At 43.5% G+C, this 25504-nt stretch overlaps 1 protein-coding gene across 21 annotated transcripts in view; it reads left to right on the top strand.

Annotated features, from left to right (window-relative positions):
- The window catches only part of LOC109895530 (diacylglycerol kinase zeta-like), a 136360-nt gene that overhangs the window by 81261 nt on the left and 29595 nt on the right, over nucleotides 1-25504 (top strand). For 7 of the 21 annotated variants that reach the window (XM_031830707.1, XM_031830711.1, XM_031830708.1 and 4 more), the window contains 25 exons: nucleotides 466-574; nucleotides 765-860; nucleotides 2071-2148; nucleotides 2439-2495; nucleotides 3103-3159; nucleotides 3360-3443; nucleotides 5763-5831; nucleotides 5942-6013; nucleotides 8182-8298; nucleotides 8805-8876; nucleotides 9683-9778; nucleotides 10046-10128; nucleotides 10584-10644; nucleotides 11005-11118; nucleotides 11885-12025; nucleotides 12600-12678; nucleotides 12868-12923; nucleotides 13097-13159; nucleotides 13531-13604; nucleotides 13711-13822; nucleotides 13965-14164; nucleotides 17151-17251; nucleotides 21238-21317; nucleotides 22376-22420; nucleotides 24535-24604. In XM_031830707.1, the coding sequence (XP_031686567.1) occupies nucleotides 466-574; nucleotides 765-860; nucleotides 2071-2148; nucleotides 2439-2495; nucleotides 3103-3159; nucleotides 3360-3443; nucleotides 5763-5831; nucleotides 5942-6013; nucleotides 8182-8298; nucleotides 8805-8876; nucleotides 9683-9778; nucleotides 10046-10128; nucleotides 10584-10644; nucleotides 11005-11118; nucleotides 11885-12025; nucleotides 12600-12678; nucleotides 12868-12923; nucleotides 13097-13159; nucleotides 13531-13604; nucleotides 13711-13822; nucleotides 13965-14164; nucleotides 17151-17251; nucleotides 21238-21317; nucleotides 22376-22420; nucleotides 24535-24604 (2186 nt within the window). Of the gene's footprint in view, nucleotides 1-465; nucleotides 575-764; nucleotides 861-2070; nucleotides 2149-2438; nucleotides 2496-3102; nucleotides 3160-3359; nucleotides 3444-5762; nucleotides 5832-5941; nucleotides 6014-8181; nucleotides 8299-8804; nucleotides 8877-9682; nucleotides 9779-10045; nucleotides 10129-10583; nucleotides 10645-11004; nucleotides 11119-11884; nucleotides 12026-12599; nucleotides 12679-12867; nucleotides 12924-13096; nucleotides 13160-13530; nucleotides 13605-13710; nucleotides 13823-13964; nucleotides 14165-17150; nucleotides 17252-21237; nucleotides 21318-22375; nucleotides 22421-24534; nucleotides 24605-25504 lie in introns of those variants that run through there. The other 14 variants (XM_031830713.1, XM_031830714.1, XM_020489257.2 and 11 more) reach the window with 8 other exon arrangements.

Raw genomic sequence — 25504 nt, 5'->3', positions numbered from 1 at the left:
TTCCTGGTCTGAAGTGTTGATGTCAGTTAAGCAAGTGTTTGTGTCTAAGCCTGCTGCAGTATGTAACATCAAACTGGGAAATAGTTCATATTTTACACCAAACTCTGCTGACCTTTTGTGTTGCTGATATGTAAAGCTAGGAGTTTTGTTTAGTGACTCCTACAGCACCTTTCATGCAGGGTCTCAGTCACACACACCTGTCAAATACCAAACCTAGACCTCTTGTGTACCTGGCTGCACATTGGCTCAACATTTCGAATGCTGTATATTGTATGACGTCAGATGTACCATTTCATTATTCATCATGTGTGCTGAACCTCTCTCTTTGATCAGAGCCTACTTTGCTTCCATCAGGTGTGAAGAGTGGGTTTCCCTGTTAGGTTGTGATGCAGTATCCCACCGGGCGTGTCATCTCAATGATGCTATTGCAATCATTCAAAGATGTTGCGTCTGTGTCATTTTCAGGAAGGCCATTGCTAAATCGGGTCTACAGCACCTGTCTGCCCAGCCCAGTGCCTCAGCCCTGGCCAAGTTTGACCCAGACAGGGAGATCCGGAGCAGCTGTGACTGGACCGTAAGTGCAGCCTCTGGCCCAGCTCATTGATTTTGTACCCCATAATGAACTACATGCCCCTAATGAGTTTCAGAGTTGTGTACTTTGTTTACCCAGAGGTACTGTTTGGTAGTGGATTCTATGAGCTGAGATTTCCTATTTGTCAGGGTAAAAAAAAAAGAAGGGTGTATTTAATAGACTCTTCCTCCAGGAGAACGCCCTGTATGGGGAGCACATCTGGTTTGAGACCAATGTCTCTGGGGACTTCTGTTACGTCGGAGAGCAGCACTGCTTCGCCAAGACACTGGTGAGTGTGTGTGTGTGTGTGTGTGTGTGTGTGTGTGTGTGTGTGTGTGTGTGTGTGTGTGTGTGTGTGTGTGTGTGTGTGTGTGTGCGCGCAGCTACCCCTGGCCCTGCCTGACATCACAAAGCCACAGATGCTTTGACAGGAACGAGCCCAGAGGAAGAGAGGAATGAACTGATTAGAGGAGATGTATTTGTAGTGCATCCCTAAAGCAAGAGGGGGAGTATTAACTCCTTGTCACATTTGTTTTTCATCCGTCAGTGGATGTTACTGTCCAGATGTATACCACCTGGTACCATACAGTACACTTCTAGAGAATGCAGATTGTATAGCTCTCTGCAACTGTAAACATTATAGTATGAGAAATGGAGCCATGTTATGAACATAAACGCTGTCTCTTCATTTTTGGGAGAACTGATGGGATTATAAAAAGGGTAACTAGGAAGAGAACCTGTAAAAATGAGCCCAATCTTCTTCTTTTTTCATACATTATGTGTATGAGATTTAATTCTGACATCTACGGTGTGTGAAAAATATGTTGTTTTAATGCAATGCTCTGTACCAGGGGTGTCAAACGCATTCCATAGAGTGTGCTGGTTTTTGTTTTTTTTCTGTTCATTTAAGACCTAGACAACCAGGTGAGGGGAGTTCCTTGCTAATTAGTGGCCTTATTTCATCATGTTTGAAAACCCGTAGACACTCGACCCTCCGTGGAATGAGTTTGGCACCCCTTGTGTAGAGGCTCCCTCTGGTGTTCACACAACCATAACACACTTCACCTAAGAAGTACTGCTGCCATCTCGAGGGAGTTGCACCCATAGAGGTAGATAGAGGGCCCTTCTTTGCATCTGTGCCATATGGCTTCTGTGACCGCATGGGCAGTTCCATTGAAGTCTTTCTTCATTTTAAAGTAGTCAAGAGTGAATATTGCCATCTGGAGTGTGTTGTCTGAACAGGTATAAAACCAAGGTTGGTAATTTACTGCCACCTGCAGTTAAGGAATGTTTGCTCAGGTATATAATTAATTGGCTGATCCCTCCTGATCCCTCTTCAATGGCACTACCCATGCTAAAACAGGCTTTCTATATACGTTTATGGTTGTACCCTTGAATTATCACGTTAAAAGAAAGTAATTTAATTCAGGAAGTTTTCATGTATTACTACGAGATGGTTCATTAAATAATATTCTCTCACTCATCTTTTGTCACCACAGCAAAAATCTGTAGCCCGGAAAAAGTGTGCAGCCTGCAAGATAGTGGTTCACACAATCTGCATAGAACAGTTAGAAAAGGTAAGTTTCAAGCCATTTTCCCAACCAATGCTTCACAAACTTTTCATCCGTTGAACTGTGATTTCACCTGGTTGCAGATAGATGTTAAATGATGTATTATCGCCAAAGTTGTGGAAATTAGTTGACAGCATGCGTACCAAGACAAAATGAGTTGCAAATGTTGAAAAAATACCGTAATATCAGCCTTTTCAGATGTTGTCTCTCAAGGAGACAAAATGTTTCCATCGCATCAGGTAAGATGAGATTGAAATGGTAGCCATGCCAACCTAACCCACCCTGATCCTCTCCAGTTATTCGAGGCTATGCCCTATGAAGACAGCCTGCTTATCGAAGACCCCGCCTTTAGAGTGAGACACTCTGACCTCTCTCAGGCTGCTATGGGATATAACTAGTGCTATAACTAGATCATACTCCTTCTCTAACCCTATCTCACTACGCTACCTGACCCATTGACCTCGCCCTCCAATGCTGCACTCTGATTGGGTCATTCTCTGGATAATCAAAGCTGTTTTCCAAATTGGGCTGCTTTGATTGGTCGTCGAATACATTAGGTTGCTTATTGCTAGAGATGTTTAGTTGCTGAATCTCCCTTTTTCCAAAATGTCTTTAACTTGTTCCCATAACTCTGCTAATCTGAGGGTTAGTTTATATCTATTGTTTATACTTTATCTGATGCCGTTATGGTGCTGTTATGGTGGAGGTAAAGGTGAAGAGCTGTTGCAACACTGACATAGTAACACATATTGCACCACAGGTTTCCCTTTTCAGTAACGACTTCTAGGTGAACAAGAACTTCAGCATGTTCACTTTAACCTTATACCTCTCCCGTTGGCCCTTTTGGATAACTGATTCAGCATTCTATTTTGGTGCAGGGGTTTGTCTAACAACATATTGGAAACAGCGACCAACAAAATAAATCCATGTTTGAAACCATTTGTTTTCTGTACCATGTAGATAAACTTTAGGTGTAAACCGTCATTCAGGGAATCGGGGTCTAGGAATATACGAGAGGTAAGTGCCAATACATTTTATTTCCATTTGATCAGCACGATCATGATACTCATGCTCATACTTTATTTTCACGCATTTTTCGTCTTCCTTTGCCTTTGTCTTGTCATTCTATGTGTCTGTCTCCTCTGTAACCCTTCCCTCTCCTCCTGTCCCTGCTTCCCTTTTTCCCCTTGACCTTCTCTCTTGACCTTTGACCTTAGCCAGTCCTCCAAAGACAAGGTGCTCTAAAGTGCCTCAGGCGGATGGCTAACTGCATGGCCACCCCTTTCCTGAGCCAGTCCCAGGTACCATCCCACCCGAACTCCCCAGATCACCCCAACCAAAAGCCACAGTTATGGGGGCAGTAGGAGAGTAATGCTTGACTAGTTGATGCCTGACTAATGATTTCAAAGACTGGGTAACCCCCATGTCCTATAATCCTCCAGAGCTAGCTTTCAGTGTCCAAGTTAAAATCCCCTCATCATACATTCGCATTTTAAAATTGTAGTAATTTTCCAACACTCTTATCCAAAACGACCTACATTCATCTTAAGATGGCTATTTGAGACAACATATCACAATCGTTTCAAGTACATTTTCCCTCAACAAAGTATTCATCGGGCAAAGTCAGTGCTGGTGGGACAAGAAGTGTTTTTTTTGTGTGTGTTTTTTGAGGGGTGGGGGGTGTCGGAGGCGCCATACCTCTGACTGGGCTGAGCTGCCCTCCCGTAGTGATTATAGGGCCAAGAGACCAGAGGTGGCAGAACGGAGTGCTCAGGTTGGTATGTAGGGCTTGAACATAGTCTGAAGATAAAGAGGTGCAGGTCCCCTTGCTGGTCCGTAGCTTCGACCGGAAGCCAGTGGAGTGTGCGGAGGAGCAGGGTGACATGGGAGAACTTAGGAAGGTTGAACACTAGGCGGGCTGCAGCATTCTGGATAAGTTGCAGGAGTTTGATGGCAATGTGGGGAGCCCAACCAACAGAGTTGCAGTAGTCTAGACAGGAGATGACAAGTGCCTCAATTAGGACATGCGCTGCTTCCTGTGTGAAGAAATGTTGTACTCTACGGATGTTGTAGAGCATAAACCTGCAGGAGCGAGTCACTGCTTTGATGTTTTCAGAAAATGACAGGGTGTTGTCCAGGGTCACTCCAAGGCTCTTTGCACTCTGGGAAGTGGACACCGTGGAGTTGTCAACCGTGATGGAGAGTTCTTGAAGTGGACAGGCCTTCCCAGGGAGGAAGAGCCATTTGGTCAAGGTTGAGCTTGAGGTGGTGGGTCGACATCCAAGCTGAGAAGTCTGACAGGCACACAGAAGATGCGTGTCACCACCTTGGTGTCAGAATGGGGAAAGGAGAAGAGAAGTTGAGTGTCATCCACATAGCAATGATAGGAGAGACCATGTGAGGATATGATGGCGCCGAGTGCCTTTTGTGTAAAGAAAAAAATGAGGGCCTAGAACCGAGCCTTGGGGGACACCAGTAGTGAGATCACGTGGTGCAGACACAGATCCTCTTCATGCCACTTGGTAGGAGTGACCTGCCAGGTAGGATGCAATCCAGGAGGGTGCAGAGCCTGAGACGCCCAACCCTAAGAGGGTGGAGAGGAGGATCTGATCGTTCACGGTGCCAAAGGCACTGGATAGATCTAAGAGGAGGAGAACAAAGGAGAGCGAGAGTCAGCTTAGTCAGAGCGGAGAGCCTCTGTGACATAGAGGAAAGCGGTCTCAGTTGAGTGAGCTGCCTTAGGGTAAAGAAGTTAGTTCTGAGAGAAATAACCAAAGAGTTGGTCAGAGACAGCACGCTCAAATGTTTTGGAATGAAGAAATGAAGCGATACCGGTTTGTAGTTTTTGACGTCAGAGGCCGAATGTTGGTTTCTTGAGGAGGGGAGCAACTCTGGCCATCTTGAAGTCAGAGGGGACGCAGCCAGGGATCAGGGAGTTGATGAGGGAAGTGAAAAATGGGAGAATGTCTACAAAAATGATATGGTGAAGAGATGCGGGGATGTTGTCGGATGGCCGGACCTCAATCGTCACAGGATTTCATCTGGAGAGAGCGGGGAGAAGGAGATCAAGGCATATAGTAGTGTGTGTGGGACCAGTGGACTGAGTGAAAGAGGAATGGATGTCATAAAACTTTTTTTTTTTGTTGCAAAGTCATCCGCAGGAAGTGAGGAGAGAGGTGAAGGATTAAGGAGGTAAGAGAAAGTGGAGAATAGTTTCCCAGGTTTGGAGGTGGACGCTTGAAATTTAGAGTGATAGGAAGCAGCTTTAGCAGTGGATACAAAGGAAGAGAAGGTAGAGAGGAGGGAGTGGAAGGATGATAGGTATTCCAGAAGTTTAGTTTTCTTCCATTTCTGTTCAGCTGCCCAGAGCCCTGTTCTGTTAGCATACCACACGTAGTCATTATTACCACAGAACTGGGTTTATAATGGAGTCCTATACACAATAATGTTCACTGTGTCTGGCCAAACCTCTGACATCGCTAATGATAAACTCAACACAAGCTTTCCCTGATCTCACTCACCATTGTCTACATGTACAAAAAAATTGGAAATCCACAGTATTTTAAATTGCGAATTTGTGAGTGAGTTGATTAATGTGTTTATGAACGTCGGTTTTCCAGCCCACCGTAGTGCGGCACCATTGGGTCCACCGGAGGCGCCAGGATGGGAAGTGTCGCCAGTGCGGGAAGGTGAGGATGGTTATAATATCAATTCATTCATTTGCAGGATTAACAATCTGATGAAACAAGTTCTTCTTGAGGGTACGTTACATCTTATATCTGATTTAATTTCTCTCCAGGGTTTCCAGCAGAAGTTTGCCTTTCATAGCAAAGAGATTGTGGCCATCAGCTGTTCATGGTGTAAACAGGCAGTAAGTTGGAAGGTTGATTGTACTGTACAGATGTAGGATCTTAATTTGACCTGTATTGTCGCAGCTACATAATCCTACAGCAATGTCACCTAGTCTGAGAGAGATTTGCATGTTTATCCAAACTTCACGCCAGGGTAAGCTTACATGAAACACAGCCCTTATTTTAAGTGTTTCTAAAATCCCCTACGGGAAAAATGACTGGTGAGAAAATGATTGGGACCATTTCCCTGTTTGACCGCTAGGTTTTATGGGTATTATGACACATCCACTGTGGGGCTCTATTTGATATTTATATATGATTGATGTTATGTTTGTAAATTGGTCTATTGTAAATTCAGTCTATAACTGAGAAACCGATTTAAAATCTACTACTAATATTAGCTGGCCAAAATTAGGCTACATGAAAAGTGCAACACTGTTAATATACAGTTGAAGTCGGAAGTTTATATACACTTAGGTTGGAGTCATTAAAACTAGTTTTTCAACCACTCCACAAATTTCTTGTTAACAAACTATAGTTTTGGCAAGTCTGTTGGGACATCTAATTTGTGCATGACAAAAGTAATTTTTTCATCAATTGTTTACAGACAGATTATTTCACTTATAATTCACTGTATCACAATTCCAGTGGGTCAGAAGTTTAAATACACTAAGTTGACTGTGCCTTTAAACAGCTTGGAAAATTTCAGAACATCATGTCATGGCTTTAGAAGCTTCTTATAAGATAATTTACATCATTTGAGTCAATTGGATGTGTACCTGTGAATGTATTTCAAGGCCTGCCTTCAAACTCAGTGCCTCTTTGCTTGACATCATGGGAAAATCTAAAGAAATCAGCCAAGACCTCAGAAAAATGTTAGACCTCCACAAGTCTGGTTCATCCTTGGGAGCAATTTCCAAATGCCTGGTACGACACTCATCTGTACAAACAATAGTACGCAAGTATAAACACCATGGGACCACGCAGCTGTCATACCGCTCAGGAAGGAGACTGTCTCCTAGTTCTGTCTCATAGAGATGAATGTACTTTGGTGCAAATCAGAACAACAGCAAAGGACCTTGTGAAGATGCTGGAGGAAACAGGTACAAAAGTATCTGTATCCACAGTAAAACGAGTCCTATATCGACATAACCCGAAAGGCCGCTCAGCAAGGAAGAAGCCACTGCTCCAAAACCGCCATAAAAAAGCCAGACTACGGTTTGCAACTGCACATGGCGACAAAGATTGTACTTTTTGGAGAAATGTCCTCTGGTCTGATGAAACAAAAATATAACTGTTTGAACTTCACAAAATAGATCGCATCATGAGGCAGGAAATTTATGTGGATATATTGAAGCAACATCTCAAGACATCAGTCAGGAAGTTAAAGCTTGGTCGCAAATGGGTCTTCCAAATGGACAATGACCCTAAGCCTACTTCCAAAGTTGTGGACAACAAAGGACAACAAAGTCAAGGTATTGGAGTGGCCATCACAAAGCCCGTACCTCATTCCTTTAGAAACTTTGTGGGCAGAACTGAAAAAACGTGTGCGAACAAGGAGGCCTTACAAACCTGACTCAGTTACACCAGCTCTGTCAGGAGGAATGGGCCAACATTCACCCAACTTATTGTGGCGAAGCTTGTCGAAGGCTACCCGACACGTTTGACCCAATTTACGCAATTTAAAGGCAATGCTACCAAATACTAATTGCGTGTATGTAAACCTCTCACCCACTGGGAATTTGATGAAAGAAATAAAAGCTGAAATTATTCTGACATTTCACACTCTTAAAATAAAGTATTGATTCTAATTGACCAAAGACCGGGCATTGTTGCTAGGATTAAATGTCAGGAAATTTGTATTTGGCTAAGTGTATGTAAACTTCCGACTTTCAGGGAATACATGTAAATCACGAGGCTCATCTGCATGGATGATGATGACGTGTGTCTGTATGCTTTATGCTTATGTGAGACATTTGTGTGAGTGTCTGTGTTGAATGACAACACTTCCAATGAATATGGATGTGTGTGATCACTGGTGTATTCACCCTCTGTAAAAGTTGTATGGTATGTTTATGTGAGACAGTTGTGTGAGGGTCTGTGTTGAGTGTTTTAAATGAATGATGTGTGTTGGTGTGTGTTGTGCTCACTGCTGCCGTCCTTTCCTCTGTCCTTCTCCCTACTCTAGTATCACAACAAGGTGTCCTGCTTCATGCTGCAGCAGATCGAGGAGTCCTGCTCCCTGGGTGCTCATGCCTCTGTCATCGTACCCCCTACTTGGATCCTCCGGGTTCGCAGACCTCAGGTAAAAAAATAAATAAAATTTTTTTTAAATAGATGTATATCGTCACATGCACTGGATAGGTACAGTGAAATGTTGTTTTACAGTGTTGGCCGTAGTAGGTTGGTGCCTCCGGAGCAAATTACAGTTACGTGCCTTGCTCAAGGTCAGAGATTGTTCACCTTGTTGGCCCGGGTATTTGAACCAGCGACCTTTTTGAACACTCTAACCACTACACTACACTACCTGCTGCCCCGACAGTCACAAAATACACCGTCACACAATACACCTCCAAGTATTCAGATATTCACTGCCACCATGCGAGTTTACAACGTGCAATGGTATGCTTCCCCAAATACTTTGTGGTGCCATTGCACTGCGAAGCCAACAGAGGGTGGCAGTCATCCGTTAGTTTGAGCTGTCAACAGTTCTGATAAATTACAGTGTATTATTTACAGTTGATCAAATGCTGTTCCTTATATAAATGGAATACCAGCGTGACAGTTAATCCTCATGTGTTATTCTTTCAGACCTCGCTAAAGGCGAGCAAAAAGAAAAAACGAACCTCGTTTAAGCGCAAGTCCAGCAAAAAGGGAGTAGAGGTGAGTTCATCATTCATTGCAAGTGGCATTTCCTACCGTTTGTAATGTGAGGAGATGTACGTAACTGAAACGTCCTTTGCTGATTAGTCTGAGGGGCATCATTTCCATTTATACCGCATCTGTTGTGAACTGTTCAATTGGTTTTACATTGAAATATTATACATGAAGTACATACTTATGAAATGGTAGCGAAAAGGGCATTGTCAAACTAATGACGAGGTATTATCGATGTAGACAGTCTTGACCCTTATCAAATCACTGCTGACACCACCCAGCCCAGGGACACAGGATGTGCTTGTCAATACATACTTCCTGGCGACATCCAGTGTCGAATACCATGGCTTGAATGCATTGAGTGCATGTACAGAAATAATTCTCTCTCTTGTCTGGCCTTGCGTCGGTTAGCCAGCCCTCCAAAGACAAGGCGCTCTAAAGTGCTTCAGACGGAGCCAGTCCCAGGTACCATCCCACCCCAACTCCCCAGATCACCCCAGAAACCACATTTATGGAGACCGTATTGATCAATTTAACTGTGCACAGTGTTAGACAACTGTATACTCTTTGGTTATACTATGTCTCGTAGAGAGTAGGAAGTATCCACGCAGCGTCAGCTCTATGCCATTTTCATTTTAGTGAGTTAATTTGACATAATGTTACACGAGTCCGACGCGATAGTTTGTAACAAAACATCAGTAAAAGCAGTTCTCCCCTTAGGAAAGCAACACTGTACAATCAGTCTCTCATCTTTCACCTCTCTAAATGCATCCCTTTATTTCCTCTGCCCCTCTCCCTTCCTCTTTGTGCAGGAGGCGCGCTGGAAGCCCTTCATAGTTAGACCCATTCCCTCTCAGCTCATGAAGCCGCTGTTGGTGTTTGTCAACCCAAAGAGTGGGGGGAATCAGGTGAGAGACGTGCTGTCTGTGCTGGAGCTGTCAGTGCAGGCCCAGTGGGCCGAGGCCAACACCAGTCACAGGTGTAATCCCGACTGGTCTGTGAGATGAATCACTGTCTGTATCTTAAAGAGTCTTTCAGCAGTCCGGTCATACCTCTCATACCTCACGCATTTGTCTGGATCACTCAATAATATACTAGTCAGTTAATCAAATGCTTTTTTATTATGATGATGATGATGAGGAACTGGTAGTAATTGTACTCCTACTTATTTTCAGGGAGCCAAGATTATCCAGTCGTTCATGTGGTACCTGAACCCTCGCCAAGTATTTGACCTGAGTCTGGGAGGACCCAAGGATGGGTAAGTTTCTCAAAAATAGCAGGTGCAAACTTTGTACTAAGTGCCGACTTGTTACTGACTCTGGCTCTTAAAAATAAATCTCATCATCATTACGTATAGGTCTTGGAGCTCTTCCATTACTCTGTGCTCACTGGCGCAAAGCTCCTTCTCATTAGATCTAATATATGTATGTATGTGTGTGTGTATATATATATATATATATATATATCTCTGAACCAAAAGAAGTCGTTCTAATTCCAAGTATTATTTTGATATTCTTCTTTGCTCTTCCTATGGATACACTATGCTATTATTCTGTCTGCCCAGGAGCCATTTGCGGTGTAGGACTCCCCTTCACTGTGAATGCTGCCGATTTTAACTGAGTGTGGGAGACCTTCTTTAACAGGCTTGATACTGTGGACTGACTGTGACAGAAAGCTAGAAGTTGATTTTGTCTCTTGCTCTGTCTCTCCAAGGTTAGAAATGTACCGTAAGGTGCATAACCTGAGGATACTGGCATGCGGAGGGGATGGCACGGTGAGTAGAAACAACAGCAATGCCAACAGCAATCTTTTTAAGCAATACACAGACATTCCTGAACTATTTTAGCAGCAAACTTTACTTTGTGATCAGTCAAATAACAGCACACAGTGTCTGGTGTTTTCCCTTAAAGGCATTTGACTCCCATCTTAGTGATCTAAGCCCTGAACTTTGATGGTTATCTAAGTGATTGAACAGCAACACACACTATGCTGCAGGTGCAGTTTGTTAAGCTGTTTAAACATTTATTGCTTAAGCAAGGACAATAGCAATGTTTGGCATGTTGTTGAAGGGCACATCACATGATGTTTTTGATAATATGTCTGTTGTATGGTGTGTGTGTGTGTGTGTGTGTAGGTGGGTTGGATCCTGTCTGCTCTGGACCAGCTCCAACTGAACCCCCAGCCTGCAGTAGCCATCCTGCCTCTGGGGACAGGCAACGACCTGGCCAGGACCCTCAACTGGGGGGGTGTGAGTATCTCAACCATATCTGGACAACATATACACGGAGTGTACATTAGGAACACTTTTTCAAATATTGAGTTAGCAGCCCCCCCCCCCTCTTTTTACCCTCAGAACAACCTCAATTACCTCAGGGCATGGACTCTACGAGGTGTCGAAAGTGTTACGAGGTGTCGAAAGTGTTCCACAGGGATGCTGGCCCATGTTCACCTCAATGCTTCCCACAGTTGTGTCAAATTGGCTGGATGTCCTTTGGGCGGTGAACCATTCTTGATACACACGGGAAACTGTTGAGCGTTATTTTAAAAAACAGCAGCGTTGCAGTTCTTGACACACTCAAACCTGTCTATATGTGCCCTCTGAATGGCACACATACACAACCCATGTCTCAATTGTCTCGAGGCTTAAAAATCCTTCATTAACCCGGACTCCTCCCCTTCGTCTCCACTGATTTTGTAGTGGATTTAACAAGTGACACCAATAAGGGAGCACAGCTTTCACCTGGATTCACCTGGTCAATGGAAAGAGCAGGTGTTCCTAATATTTTATACACTCGGTGTATACCCCTCAAAACTGTGCTTTTCCATAGTCGTTGAACAATGCAGGTGCACAGTTAACTCTGTAGAGGGCACCAGAATCATGACTATAGCCGCTTATTATTTTCTTGAAAAATGTCTTGAAGAATTGATATCCCTCAGGAGGAACGAGCTGCTTTCTACAATGAACTGTGTTTAATACTCTTGGTGTTTTCCTTCTCTATTCCTCCCCCCTCCAGGGTTACACAGATGAGCCGGTGTCTAAGATCCTGTCTCATGTAGAGGATGGGAACGTCGTCCAGCTCGACCGGTGGAATCTAATAGTGGAGCCCAACCAGGATGCTGTTGCAGAGGAGAGGGATGAGCAGCAGACAGACAAGGTGAACAAACCCCCTCTCGTCCAAGATCCTGTACTGTAGACATGGACTGTCAACATATGATGGTGTGGATGCGTGATGCAGGGAATGAGGATTTGAACTTAGTGCCTGCTCTTTTACCTGGTGTGTTACTGGTGTGTTTGTAATTACAGCGTAAATCAGGTCTTGACTGTGATGAGTTCATCGAGCCCCAGAGAACTAACCTCTGTACAATGTCACAATATCATTTGTTTATTGTGAATAGGGTCATGGCTGGCCACACACCAAAATACCTCAGTGACCTTTCCATTATTTAATGGTTAGTTAGTTCTAAAAGTTGAGAGAGTTTATCAACTAGAAGCACAATGTTGCTCTACGACCTCAAACATGATGTATTATTTTATTTATTTTTATGTTTACGGCAGTGAGGGTAGTCTGGGGTGACTGAAGACCGTAGGACTGAGGATGGAGTTGGGCTCAGCAGTATACTCCGGTTTAGTTTTGAAATGTCAACATTTGACATTGTGATTTCGGATGTATTGGTGATATCGCGTCTGGGATTAACACATTTCTTTGTACGGGTTTTCTTTTTCCGCAGCTCCCTCTCGACGTCTTCAACAACTACTTCAGCCTCGGCTTCGACGCACATGTGACACTAGAATTCCACGAGTCTCGAGGTTGTATTTCCGATCGATCTCTTAACGTTGACTACCCATGTAATGCCATTGTTGGGGATAAATCTGTGCTATCCATAGACGGCTCACATCGACAGTAGCAAATGATGCTGTGTGTATCTACTGTATGCCAAATCATTGTGCCATAATTACTCACAACCTATCGTGCCTTCTATAACCAACGCTCCTCAGAGGCCAACCCGGAGAAATTCAACAGCCGCTTTCGGAACAAGATGTTCTATGCAGGGGTGGGCACAGTTGTGTTTTCTAAACAGGAGAAATCCTATTTTCTCACCATTATCATCACTTTTACCATTTTGTAGTGATAGTAATTGTTGTATTTGTGGCCATAGCTTTAGTTGTGTCAATGTTTTCTATTGATAATCTACAAGCTTGATTCTCTGTTGCTCCTTCTAACCAGACGGCCTTCTCGGACTTCCTCATGGGCAGCTCCAAAGACCTAGCCAAACACATCAAGGTCGTGGTGAGTTCAACTGACCATTACACGGACCTTGGCTGCAGCTCAGATTGTGTGACGTCATTCCACAACGGGTTCAAGTTCAAATCTAAATCCGTTAACAGGAATTTCACCCTTCATAGTAAAAGTAGTTAAAATTGAAATTTAAAAAAATTGGAGAGCCGAGGCTCCATTCTGAGCTTGTATATTAGGTAGGTTGTAAGGATCACATCTCATTAGACTGACAGATGTCTTCTTCACTGTCAGAATGTGGCACCTTTCAAAGGGTACATTTTATAAGGCCATGTGAGAGCTCTTCCGGGAATGATCTGAGTGCGTATGTGTACAGTAATGGAGACGCCTGTCTGTCTGTCTGTCTGTCGGTCTCCTCTCGGTAGTGCGATGGCACCGACCTCACCTCAAAGGTTCAGGATCTGAAGCTGCAGTGCCTGGTGTTCCTCAACATTCCCAGGTTAGCAGCCTCAATGTTATATATGACATGTTAGAATTTTGTCACTGTCGTAATGGAGGCTGTAGGCTAAGTTAGGCACCTAACCATGTGTGTATGTGTGTACTAGATACTGTGCTGGTACCATGCCATGGGGCAACCCAAGCGAGCACCATGACTTTGAGCCACAACGGCACGACGATGGCTGCATTGAAGTTATCGGCTTCACCATGACCTCTCTGGTATTCACCTATCAACTTGAATTTGTCTGTGTGTTAGAAACATAAGTTAGTAGATTTAATGAAATGGATGAGTCAGTTTCTTTTTGTCCTAGTCGTGACCTTGCTCTGATGGATCATCGTCTCATCCTCCCTGGTGCTGTAGGCCACGCTGCAGGTCGGAGGTCATGGTGAGCGGCTGAACCAGTGCAGAGAGGTGACCCTCACCACCTACAAGTCCATCCCCATGCAGGTAGATGGGGAGCCGTGCAAGCTAGCCCCCTCCACCATCCGTATCTCCCTGAGGAACCAAGCGAACATGGTGCAGAAGGCCAAGAGGAGGACATCTATTCCGCTGCTCAATGAGTGAGTAATACAGTCCAGGTTCCAGTCAGAATCCTGAACATCAATCCGCTATGGAGACTTTCGATAGTGTACTTTGTTTAGTCTTTTGCGCTGTCGGCAGGTTGCCTCTGTTGTCATAACGGTTCTTGTGGAGTTGGAAGTTATTCTAATGCATTCCACAAGTGTCCTCGACCGAGCCGAAGGTCGCTCTTCAATTTCTTGCTGTGTGATTTTTAAGTGGCATGCGGGTGTGGCACGCAGGTGTCCTCGACGCTAGCCCGTGGGATTCATTTGCAAGGGTGGTTGAAGCGCTGACAAAGACTTGTGAATGTAAAATAATCTAAGCCGACGAGGGGAAACAAACAAACACACAAAAAAACATTCATCAAAGTCAACATGGCCTTGCTACCATCTTCCTTTTCTCTCCATCAGTAGTCTTCGTCATATCAGTCTGTCTGTCTACAGGCTGAAAATCAGATGTATTATCAGAATGAACCGCCCTTCATGGTAATTGCGTTACCTTTTGTCAAACCTGTTGTAATGTTTTTTGCTAATTTCATACTTCGCTGATTCTGATGTCTCGCGACAATGTGTTGACTTGCTGACAGAGGGGAATTATGAGTCCTCCGTCTACAGGATTGAAATGTCGGCGGGGAGGGGGGGACTAATTCAATGATTGTGTTTACAGAAGACTGTTTTAGCTGAGATTAAAGACATGTTCGTCCAAAACCTTATTTGTGATACCGTTCTTCCTTTTTGCAAAGTTGGTTAGAATGGCCCGACCTTCTGTGAAGCAAAACACCAGGCATTTGGACAGAAAGTAAGAATGATAAGATGCAAATGACCCAGCTGTATTCACTTCTACACTGATTACATTGTTTGCGATCATACCCCGACATTAGATGTTGTCCTGCCAACTGTTTTGCAACATACTGCAGTAAGAAACATATACGACTTGTGTTGTTGTCAGGTGTCTATTGTCCTTGAACAGAATGGTAAGCTGTAGTCGCAACATTGTTTTTGAATCTCCCACACACTGCGAACAGGTCACATTCGTCACAGATCACAACTGTTTTCATGAATATATAATCATCCTTGAAGCCATCACGATGACAAACGGAAGGGGGGAAAGCAGCGTTGAACACCTCTGGCTTCTCTCAGGCTGCTGTGCATGTGAGCCCAGGTTGTCAGAGTGTTGTGGTTGGAGGTTGATCCCCTGTCATCAGCTTGTGTTAATGCTCTTCCCGGGTGACAGCCTTTCATTAAACTTATACCTTCATTTATTTCCATATTTATTTCCATTTTATCTCTCAGCCGAGATGTTTCCAACTCCCAAATAGTTTACTAAGTTAGAAATGATTATGGAAAATAACTGATTATGTACAGTATAACGGTGTATTGAAATCAAGCATAGGTTATGGAATCATCTTTCTTGTGTGTCAATTTGACATGATTTGGTTGTTTGAAACTCAGAGTTCCTACAAATATGTACACTGAACAAAGATACAAACGCAACATGTCAATTGTTGGCCCCATGTTTCATGAGCTGAAATAGATACCAGAAATATGCCATACTCTATGCACACATTTGTGCGCACATTTGTTTATATTCCTGTTAGTGAGCATTTCTCCTTTGCCAAGATAATCCATCCGGGTGTAATATATCAAGAAGCTGATTAAACAGCATGATCATTACACAGGTGCACCCTGTGCTGGGGACAATAAAAGGCCACTCTAAAATGTGCAGTTTTGTCACACTGCACAATGCCACAGATATCTCAAGTTTTGAGGGAACATGCATTCGGCATGCTGATGGCAGGAATGTCCATCAGAGCTGTTGCCAGAGAATTTAATGTTCATTTCTCTACCATAAGCCTCCTCCAATGTGATTTTAGAGAATTTGGCAGTAAGTCCAACTGGCCTCACCACCGCAGACCACGTGTAACCACGCCAGCCCAGGACCCAGGATCTTCATCTGCGGGATCGTCTGAGACCAGCCACCCGGACAGCTGATGAAACTGTGGGTTCCCAGAAACAAATAATTGCAACACAAACTTTTAGAATCCGCCTCAGAGAATCTCATTTACAAGCTCGTCGTCCTCACCAGGGTCTTGACCTGACTGAAATTTGGTGTTGTAACCCACTTCAGTGGGCAAATGCTCACCTTCAATGGCCACTGGCATGCTGGAGAAGTGTGCAATTCACGGATGAATCGCGGATTTTAAGTGAACCGGGCAGATGGTAGACAGCGTAGCATGTATGGTGTCGTGTGGGCGAACGGTTTGCTGATGTCAACGTTGTGAACAGAGTGCCCCATGGTGACCGGTAGGGTTATGGTATGGGAAGGCATCAGCCACGGACAACGAACACAATTGCATTTTATCGATGGTCATTTGAATGCACAGAGATACCGTGACGAGATCCTGAGGCCCATTGTCGTGCCAATCATCCACCGCCATCACCTCATGTTTCAGCCTGATAATGCACGGTCCCATGTCTGTGCACAATTCTTGGAAGCTGGAAAGGTCCCAGTTCTTCCATGGCCTGCATACTCAACACAAATGTCACCCATCGAGCATGCTGTGGATCGACATGTACGACAGCATGTTCCATTTCCCGCCAATATCCAGCAACTTCGCACAGCCATTGAAAATGACAACGTTCTACAGGTCACAATCTACAGTCTGATCAACTCTATGCAAAGGAGATGTGTTGCACTGCATGAGGCAAGTGGTGGTCACACCAGATGCTGACTGGTTTTCTGACCCATGCCCATACCTTTTTTTATAAAGGTATCTGTGAACAATAGATGCATATCTGTATTCTCAGTCATGTGAAATCCGTAGATTAGGGCCTAATGAATTTATTTCAGTTGACTGATTTCCTTATATGAACTATAACTCAGTAAAATCTTTGAAATTGTTGCGCTTATATTTTAGTTCAGTGTAATTCCAATTTTTGCGAGATGGTACCCAAATGGCTATGCTTCTTCTGTTGTCTTCCTCAGCCAGCAGCCCTTCCCGGAGAGGTTAAGGATCCGGGTGAACCGTATTAGCATGCACGACTATGAGGCCCTACATTATGACAAGGAGAAACTCAAAGAAGCCTGTGAGTATTCCATCTCTATCTAATGCACTGTAACTCCATCATCCTTCAGGTGTCCACCAGCCTGTTCAAGGAGAAATGCAGCAGGCCCATGAGTACAGCTTCATGCAGGGATGTTACTGCGAGCCAGAGCTGTTTTCAGTGATGTAGAACTCTGTAGTCTACACATTTTAGTTGTGTTTATTGCCGTGCAGGTGAATTTCAAAATGTCAGGCTTGTTTTGGAGAGTTAAATCCTGGCCATATGCACTGCAAGGGAACTGAGCCAGTTGAAGATATACTACACGTGTCCTTGTGACATTTTAGGGTCCGATTCCCTTTTTATGCACTTTTCTCTCTACGTGAAATTCTGACCTTGAATTTAAGCATGAGAAAAGCATGCTATTCCCCTGCTATTTGTTTGGGGTGGAGATTGAATGAATTAAGGTGTGACAGTGGTGTGTCAACAGATACGGCATATTCTGATCTAATTTCCTAATAATTCTACCGGTTCCAAGTGGAAAAAAAATTTACTTCATTTTTTTCCACTAGAAATAATACCATTCTCCATGCACTGTAATTGACAAATTGATGAGTGCTAGATAAAGGAGTAATCCATTTGGATAAGGGAATTGTAAATATAAATTACACTTGTTTTAGAACTATTTTACCTTATAATCGCTGGAGACAAATGTGAAGCCTGTCATATGGAAGAAAACGGAAGCATATCAACTTTCCCACAGTAAAGTTTATGAAATGCCGTGACATTATGCACAATTTTAATTGTACTGCCTTTTGAACGTGCAGGGATGGGCACGCGCTAGTGTCTTAATTATTTCCTATTATTTATCATGTTAAATATTAGCCACTATCATTATCGACCGTCAGTAGACCTGAAAACCACACATATTTGAACTGCCAAATAGTTCCCTTCAGTTGGTATGGCCTACATTATCATTCCATTTATTTACGTTGTTTCGTTTACTTTCATCTGCTTCCTCTGTAAACGATGTCACAGCCATGTGGTTGTTACAGAGGATCATTAGTAACATTTGATCATGTAAAAAAAAGAAAAGTATGCCAATTAAATCGTTATGGAGCGGATCGCAGACCAAGCCGTAACAGTTTGAACCCGACATGTGGCGCAATACTCTGTGTCATCACACAGTTCCATAGTTAGTGCGGGCAATAGACAAGGGTATATCCTACACTATTCTCCCTATTGTAATTCTATGAACACTAATCTTCCAACATCACAATGGGTTAAATAACTAAATGTGGCAATGTTCAGAATTTATCAAACCAGCGTTTTCTTTCTTTCATGCGTAAAGGCTCTTCAATCCTGTTTTTTAGGATTCATAAATACTTTCCTAAACCTAAATAATCTGCTGAAACAGAGATGAATATGCATGTATTTATATTCTAGTGAGTCTGACAAAATTAGAACTTAAAGGTACACCGTATTTAAAGGGATAGCTTAAGATAGATGTGCACCTGCATAAAGTAAGTCTGAATAGCAACTACTGAGAAGTGTGTAGGAAAGGCATCCATTTCCTGAGTCTCAATCCGCCCCTTGCTGAACTGTCAGCAAGAGTGTTTATTTATCACTTCTCGTTAGTGAAATGGACTCTAAATCTACACAGCGACTGCATAGACTCTGTCACTGTCAAACGTAGGTTAGCACAAATATATTTAATTTGGAAAGACACACCAGGCTCTTGATCGCCCCTTTTAAGGATGCCGCCATCAACTAGCCTGGCTAAATACAAAGGAAAAGGAAGTCCCTTTTGATTTATATGGTACTTAGCAGAAACCCCACAGAGATGGAACTCTTTCATTTTCTCCCTTCCTGGCTCCTCCTGGAGGGGGAGGCGGGTGTTGGCTCCAGGTTTTGCTATCCGTCCACCTTGAAACCCTCCTCCCATCCCCGTCAGGCCGCTCAATTGCTATGAGTTTATCAGTGTGGGCCTCCCTGCATGTGACTTTGGCTAGTATGACTGAGGCGATAATGAGGTAGCTACCCATTACTGTCTCTAATGGAGGCCCAGGGGCCGACGCGGTAATCACCTCCATAATCACCTCCATAGCACAGCTAGAGCCCCCCCCCCCACACTCTTAATTGTTCTCACATTCGCATCCTCATGCACAAACCTAACTATTCCAGACACTGTCTCAGACTGTTTGTTAGGTCTTTCCTTCTTAAAACAAAGTTTGTTTGTTTTGTCTTTAAAAAAAAAAACAGTGGGCAGCATTTGTTTGGACTAGACTTTTGAAGGCTGTTGTTCAGGAAGTTAGGCGGTACTGAAGTTGTATATGATAATCCTCTTCAAACACATCCGCAACAATTAACTGGCTCCAAGTTATGTAACTCTGATATGCAAGTGACGCACGCTGTTTGGGGCTGTTTTATTGTCTCTAATGGCACAAAACCCAGCTGCTGTGGACCGACCTTGTTGTTGGATATCTCCAATGAAGTATGTGAAATAAGAAAGTATGATGAATGTATTCAGTTCTTACTGAACTCTTGCAATTATATAGCCTCGTATTACCATCCCGATGACCGCTGTGGAATTCATGTAGTGAAACAGAATGTAAACTCGCAGAAGTTCCTGAATGGAGGTACGGGGCTAGCAATTATAATACCGGGGCAGAAAATCTCCCAGTAGGTTTTGATTCTCAGGCATAATTGGTGGAGGTCAGGACAGTTTTCTAACAGTACATACCATTCTGTTCACGGAATGCTGAAAGTAGTTTACTCTTTGTTTTCCACCACTAGATGTCAGAACATGCAACTAAAAGAAAAGATGTGCTTTTAAACCTGAAGTACACTTTAACTGAGTCTAGAAATACATTCAATGTCCATATGAAACTGTCATACGGTGGTCCAATAACGTACTTTGTACATAATGCACCCTCATGCTTGCTGACATACAAGAGAATTCCAAGGCTGTTTTTGATAGGCTAAGGTGAACAATCATTCTGTCATTCAATTTGCACATAGTTTAGCTTCATTCTGGACATCAAACTCAGACTCTCTCTGGCTGAATCAAGTTAGGCCCCCGATGTTTCACATGGATCTTGAGGTACAAATGATGTTAGCTGTCAAAGCTGAGGTTAATACTCTATGCTCTCGTCGCTGATGCCAAAATATAGCACGCGGCTGCTACCACGTTAGGCAGTTGTCTCGGTTGTCTGACACCTATAAAGAGCTTAGACAACCTCACTGTTGCAGAGTGAGGAAAGCAGAAGGGGGGGGGGGGGAGAAGAAGCTGAATTGAATTGGAGACAGACTGTTCCAGGGTTGCTAGGCAACAGCACATTCCTCGGTGGAGAAATCTGCCTGCTTTTCCCTCTTTCCGCCTGTAAGACTTGCTGCTCATTGCCACTTTTTCAATTCACAAATCTCAGCCTGATAGTCCACGAGTCTTTCACTTCTGTTCTTACCGCTAAAGAAGGCCCTGTGAAAAGCCCGGACATTCATGATCACATAATGTGGTTTTGATGCACTCCCTGATACACAGTGTATCTGCTCTCTAACCTGCTGCCCAGTTGTACTTTAGCCCTAATTGCCTGTCTCTAGTTTAGCACAAATCAACGGGCATGGGAATGAATCACAAACATGTCACCAGACAGTGTGTCCTCTTGCAGACATCAAATTGAGAGAATTCTTCCTCTTATTGGTTTGTATTGCTATTTGGTTTACACACTTCGCCTACTTTGACAGCCGTTTCAAAGGGGTTTTGAATTCACTAAGTGCATTGGACTTTGCGTGGCACTCTATGAAACACATCCAGGAAGCCCTAGTCTAAAATATCTTTGATCTATTGCCAACAAAAGGAACTTCCCCCAAACCATTCTGGGTTTGAGTTGATAAAAGGACACAATCCGTCTCTTGTAGCTTGTGTCTATGAGCTACCTGTGGACCTAGCTGTAGAATGGTTTTTCATGGCTCGATCCCTGGGCGCCCGCAGCAGTGTTTAACAGCATGTTGTCTCTCATCTCTCCCCACAGCTATCCCACTGGGACTTATCGTTGTCCCGGGTGACAGTGACCTGGAAACATGTCGCTCCCACATCGAGAGGCTCCAAGAGGTGAGAAATGAAGGAAGGGGGGGGGGGGGGGGCAGCGAGAAGGGGACAGAGGAGAGAGTCTGGGTTGATGAGGTAGATGGAACTCTGGGTAAAGGAGAGGGGTACAGCTGATGAATGACAGGAAAGACTAGGGGGGGGGGGGCAGAGAACATAAAGACAAAGGAGCTGGGAGGACTCAGAAATGTCTGTAATGGAGGACAATACAGGCAGAGAGTAGAAGAAGACAAAAGGGGGTAGGACTGAGCTAATACCATAAGAGGATGGGAAATAATTCTGATGAAGTTGTGAGAGTGCAAGAGATGAAGGAAGAGAGTAGGTTAGAAGAGGAGGAAGGAACTTGCTGATGTCGAGAGCAATTACTCGCAGGCTGGTCTACGGTGGCTCATCTGGACAGACAAGCCCAAACCTGTCTTTAGGATGGGAAAGGATTGCATGTGTGGTTGTTTGTGAATGGGGGAGACTGCGATTCTGCCAGAAAAATGACATCCTTGCCCCTCTAGCTACCTCGCTGTCCCTTTTGTCTCAAAACCCATTGAAATAAATAGTGCATGAAATTTGTTGCCGATTAGCGGCACCACCTCTTTGCAATCATTGGATTATTATGTTCCTCCTTATTTTGAACGACAATCCCTCAACGGCTGTCCCTCATTTGTTGCTGTTTTCATCAGCTCACGTCGTAAGAAAAGGCTGAAATTATATTTAGGTTTTATCTGCTACTAATGGAGGCTTGATGACTAAAATACTGTTGCAGAATGGTAATTGCTTCTGTAATATGTGTAATCATCCACGTTCATTATATGTTACTCTCAAAAACATATGATCACCAAACAATAAAGTAGTACTCATAGCACACAACAAGACTGCATAAATTGAGGGGGGATGCTTCTCCCACTACATTCAACCCATTTTCTGCAATCCAAAACCAGTCATTATAGTAGCTTCGAGACGAAATGCTTATTTTCCTATCCACATGTGGTGATTTATTTTGGGTAGGGGCATTAGACAGGAAGGAGAGTCTCCATTTGCGGGATTACAGTGTTTTTGGGGCTATTCCACAGGACTTCATCTCCATTCATCCCTCCTTCAAACGACTGGTGCTTCAGGTTGGTAAAACGAGACAGGACATGGCAGTCTGTGGCATGGAAAGGAACAAGTCTGAAAAGGAAACATTCCCCTAATTTAAAAAAATGACCTTTCAGATCACAGATGACATTTTACATGGACATTTTAGTCATTTAGCAGACGCTCTTATCCGGAGCGACTTTCACAGACGGAGCAAACAGATGGAGCAAACAATAACCATCAAATATAATCTAATTCAAAAAACAAGGATGAGGCCTTTTATCATCGCCATGTTATTTTCTATGAGAACACACTGTTTGAGTACGTGATACGTACTGTAGGCTTAAAGTCCGAAGAAAACACTTGTCAAACCGGTCCCTCCCTGTGCATAACCGTCAGACACGTACGGTACAAAGACAGCGCTGAAACCACACTTCTCATGGTTGCATTAGGTGTTTTACTTGGAAATTGTGTGTTTTGATCAGCTCTTCCGTTGCTTATTTTTGGCTCCCAAGAAAATAATATACTTCTCACGTCCTGTAGGTCCTTGTGGGCTTAAAAACAAACAAGCTATGCAATCCGTCAATGGTGTGTGGCATCAATATTCAAATGTCACTTTTACAAAGTGATTTCACCACGCGCTCTTACCCAGAGAGCGAGAGGTTGTGGGTAGATGCTGCGACTGGCCGTCTCCGGTGATAACCACACACTCCTCCCAGCTACCCTGGCCCTCCTTTAGATCCCTATTCACAGCTTAGCCAAACCGTCTCCATAGTGGGAAAAGCTGAATAATAGTACTCGGGAGACCCTTTTTCCCCTCTTGTCTATCTGTAGTGGCCCTGTTCCCCAATGCAAACCAACCCAAATTTGTCCCTCTGGGAAGAGTTTTTCTCCTTGTTCCTCGGTGCCCCGAAGCATGTTTTAGATGTGTTTGTACATGTGTTGTGATTGTGAGTGTTTACTCTCTCTCCCTTTCTGTGTGCATGAGAGACATCGTAATCAGGAATATGTTTGCCTGTGATTTTTTTGTACGCAGCAAGCAATCCAATGTTTAAGAAACTGCTGAAGTTATGGTTGCTTTGGCTATGTTATTGCAGTTAGTAATACTTTTGCTGAAATATAAGAGAGCACTACAACCTAGACCAGTTAGTGGACTAGTTGATACTGTCTCGTTTGGTGGTTGCATGTTTTGGGTTCACTGTTCGAGATCATCCTTAGATTGGATACCTTGTGTCCACGATTGTCTTTGTTTGTTTGTGTGGGTGTGTGTTTTTCTTGTAGGTGGTATCCAGTATTTGTGCTCTATGCTAAGCATGATCTTTCAGCATAGTTCCTCAGTGCATGTGTCGTAACATTCTGTACACTGCTATCCTCCGGTGCCCCTTGGAAGTTAGATGGACTGGTCAAGTTTACCTTCAGATGGGAAATCAGTAGTTGGTTTTCCTGACCACAGTTCAACTGATCAGGAAAAACTCTCAGCCCTAGTTTTAGCCTATAACTGTAACTTGGGCCTGGAGTTTTCCTGTCCAAGGCATGGCCCTATAAATGACTTATGTTGTTGTCGTCACATTCCAACAGGCCTCTTTAAGTCTGAACATTGAATAGACAAAAGTCCTTTTGTGGCTTGCCTCATCCCATTTTCCTCTAAACATTCACTTACCTTCAAGAACAAGTTCTGAAGAGGATTATGTAAATGTATCTCATTGCATAAGGTCACTGGACTATGGTACCTTTTTTAGAAAAGCTTGGGTTAAGTACAGTTCAGCCAATGCACAGAACAGTGACCAAGGAAGGAATTGTTGGTATTCGGACCATGGATTCTGTGACTGAGGAGGGAAAACACCTGCCCTCTTAAACTCATGGAACTCTATATGAAAGAGTAGGGGAGGGGTTAATATGCTGGACCCTTTCAGTGAACTCACTGCCCAGAAAAGTACTTTTCATTTCAAAAAGCCTGTCTGAACACAAGACTCAGGGCCTGTAAATCTTGCCCTACATCCAGCAGAAAAGGTTTTTATTATTTGAGTCCTCTGTTTTTTTTCAATGGACCAGTAAGTTGGACAAAACAGAGTCAAGGCCTTCCAGTCTCATTTATGTTTAGTCTATAGAGCAGGCTGTTGTGGAACTAATCTCATTGGTCCCATTTCTTTCTCAGGAGGATGATGGAGCTAAATCAAAGACCCTTTCCTCGCAGAAGCTTTCGCCAAAGTGGTGCTTCTTGGACTGTAAGTACCACTTCTTATAAGGAGCGCTGCTATTGATTCCTTACACTTTCTATAGTGAAGTATTCCTCTTGTGCCTCCTCTTTTTAGTCCCCCGTCTATCTTCGGCATTTTAAGAGAGAGCGCTTGACATAATCTGATCATTGCAAGTGGGAGCCTCCCGTCTCTTACAGGTCACTGTTTTCTTGGTTCATTCACCATAGAATTTCATGTTTTGTCAAGGTAGACTTAATATGATAGAACAGTGCTGTTTTATGACCTTACGATTGGTGCGTCACTGCATTTCTTCTGCAGGATAAAGATTCACATTTACATTACAAGCAAATATGCACAGCATAGATTGAGTTAATGTTCAAAACGCAGGTTTTGAGGATAATTTTAACATTTGTTTTCGGGTTATTGTTTTGAAGAACTGAAGCTAGGTAGATCAACCTACAGAACATAATTGAACGCAGCTGTGCTGTGTTTCTGTGTGAATTAGGCTCTGCCAATTCAATTTAGCCGAGCTCCACAATAACATTAATTTAGATCAACAGCTCTCGTGCAAAGATACAGAAATCAATTCAATAATACTGTCACTGATTTACTTTGAATGTTTCTGCTCTGTTGCATAGCAGGAAAGGGAATCTTCTGGGCAGACTTCAATGCTTGTCTGTGAGATATTCTTAAGCATACAGTTTATCATCATTCTGTCAATAATCTGTAGGACCGTAACAATTGTCAGTGATTCTGCATGTCTTGTGAATCCATGGCCCTTTTTACGTATATCCAACACTTTTCTTGTTGAGTTTTATCAAGCCATCGTTTATTCCACTGACAGCCCACAGTTCCCATGAGGAGAAAAAATGCATTTTGCAGTATAATGAATTACATGTTATGTGCATTGCTAGGAATAGCTATGCA

This window comes from Oncorhynchus kisutch, linkage group LG8, assembly GCF_002021735.2.
Source record: "Oncorhynchus kisutch isolate 150728-3 linkage group LG8, Okis_V2, whole genome shotgun sequence".
In the NCBI taxonomy this organism is placed as follows: domain Eukaryota; kingdom Metazoa; phylum Chordata; class Actinopteri; order Salmoniformes; family Salmonidae; genus Oncorhynchus; species Oncorhynchus kisutch.
The sequence above is the reverse complement of the archived record's forward strand: the minus strand, read 5'-3'. Positions and strand labels throughout refer to the sequence as shown.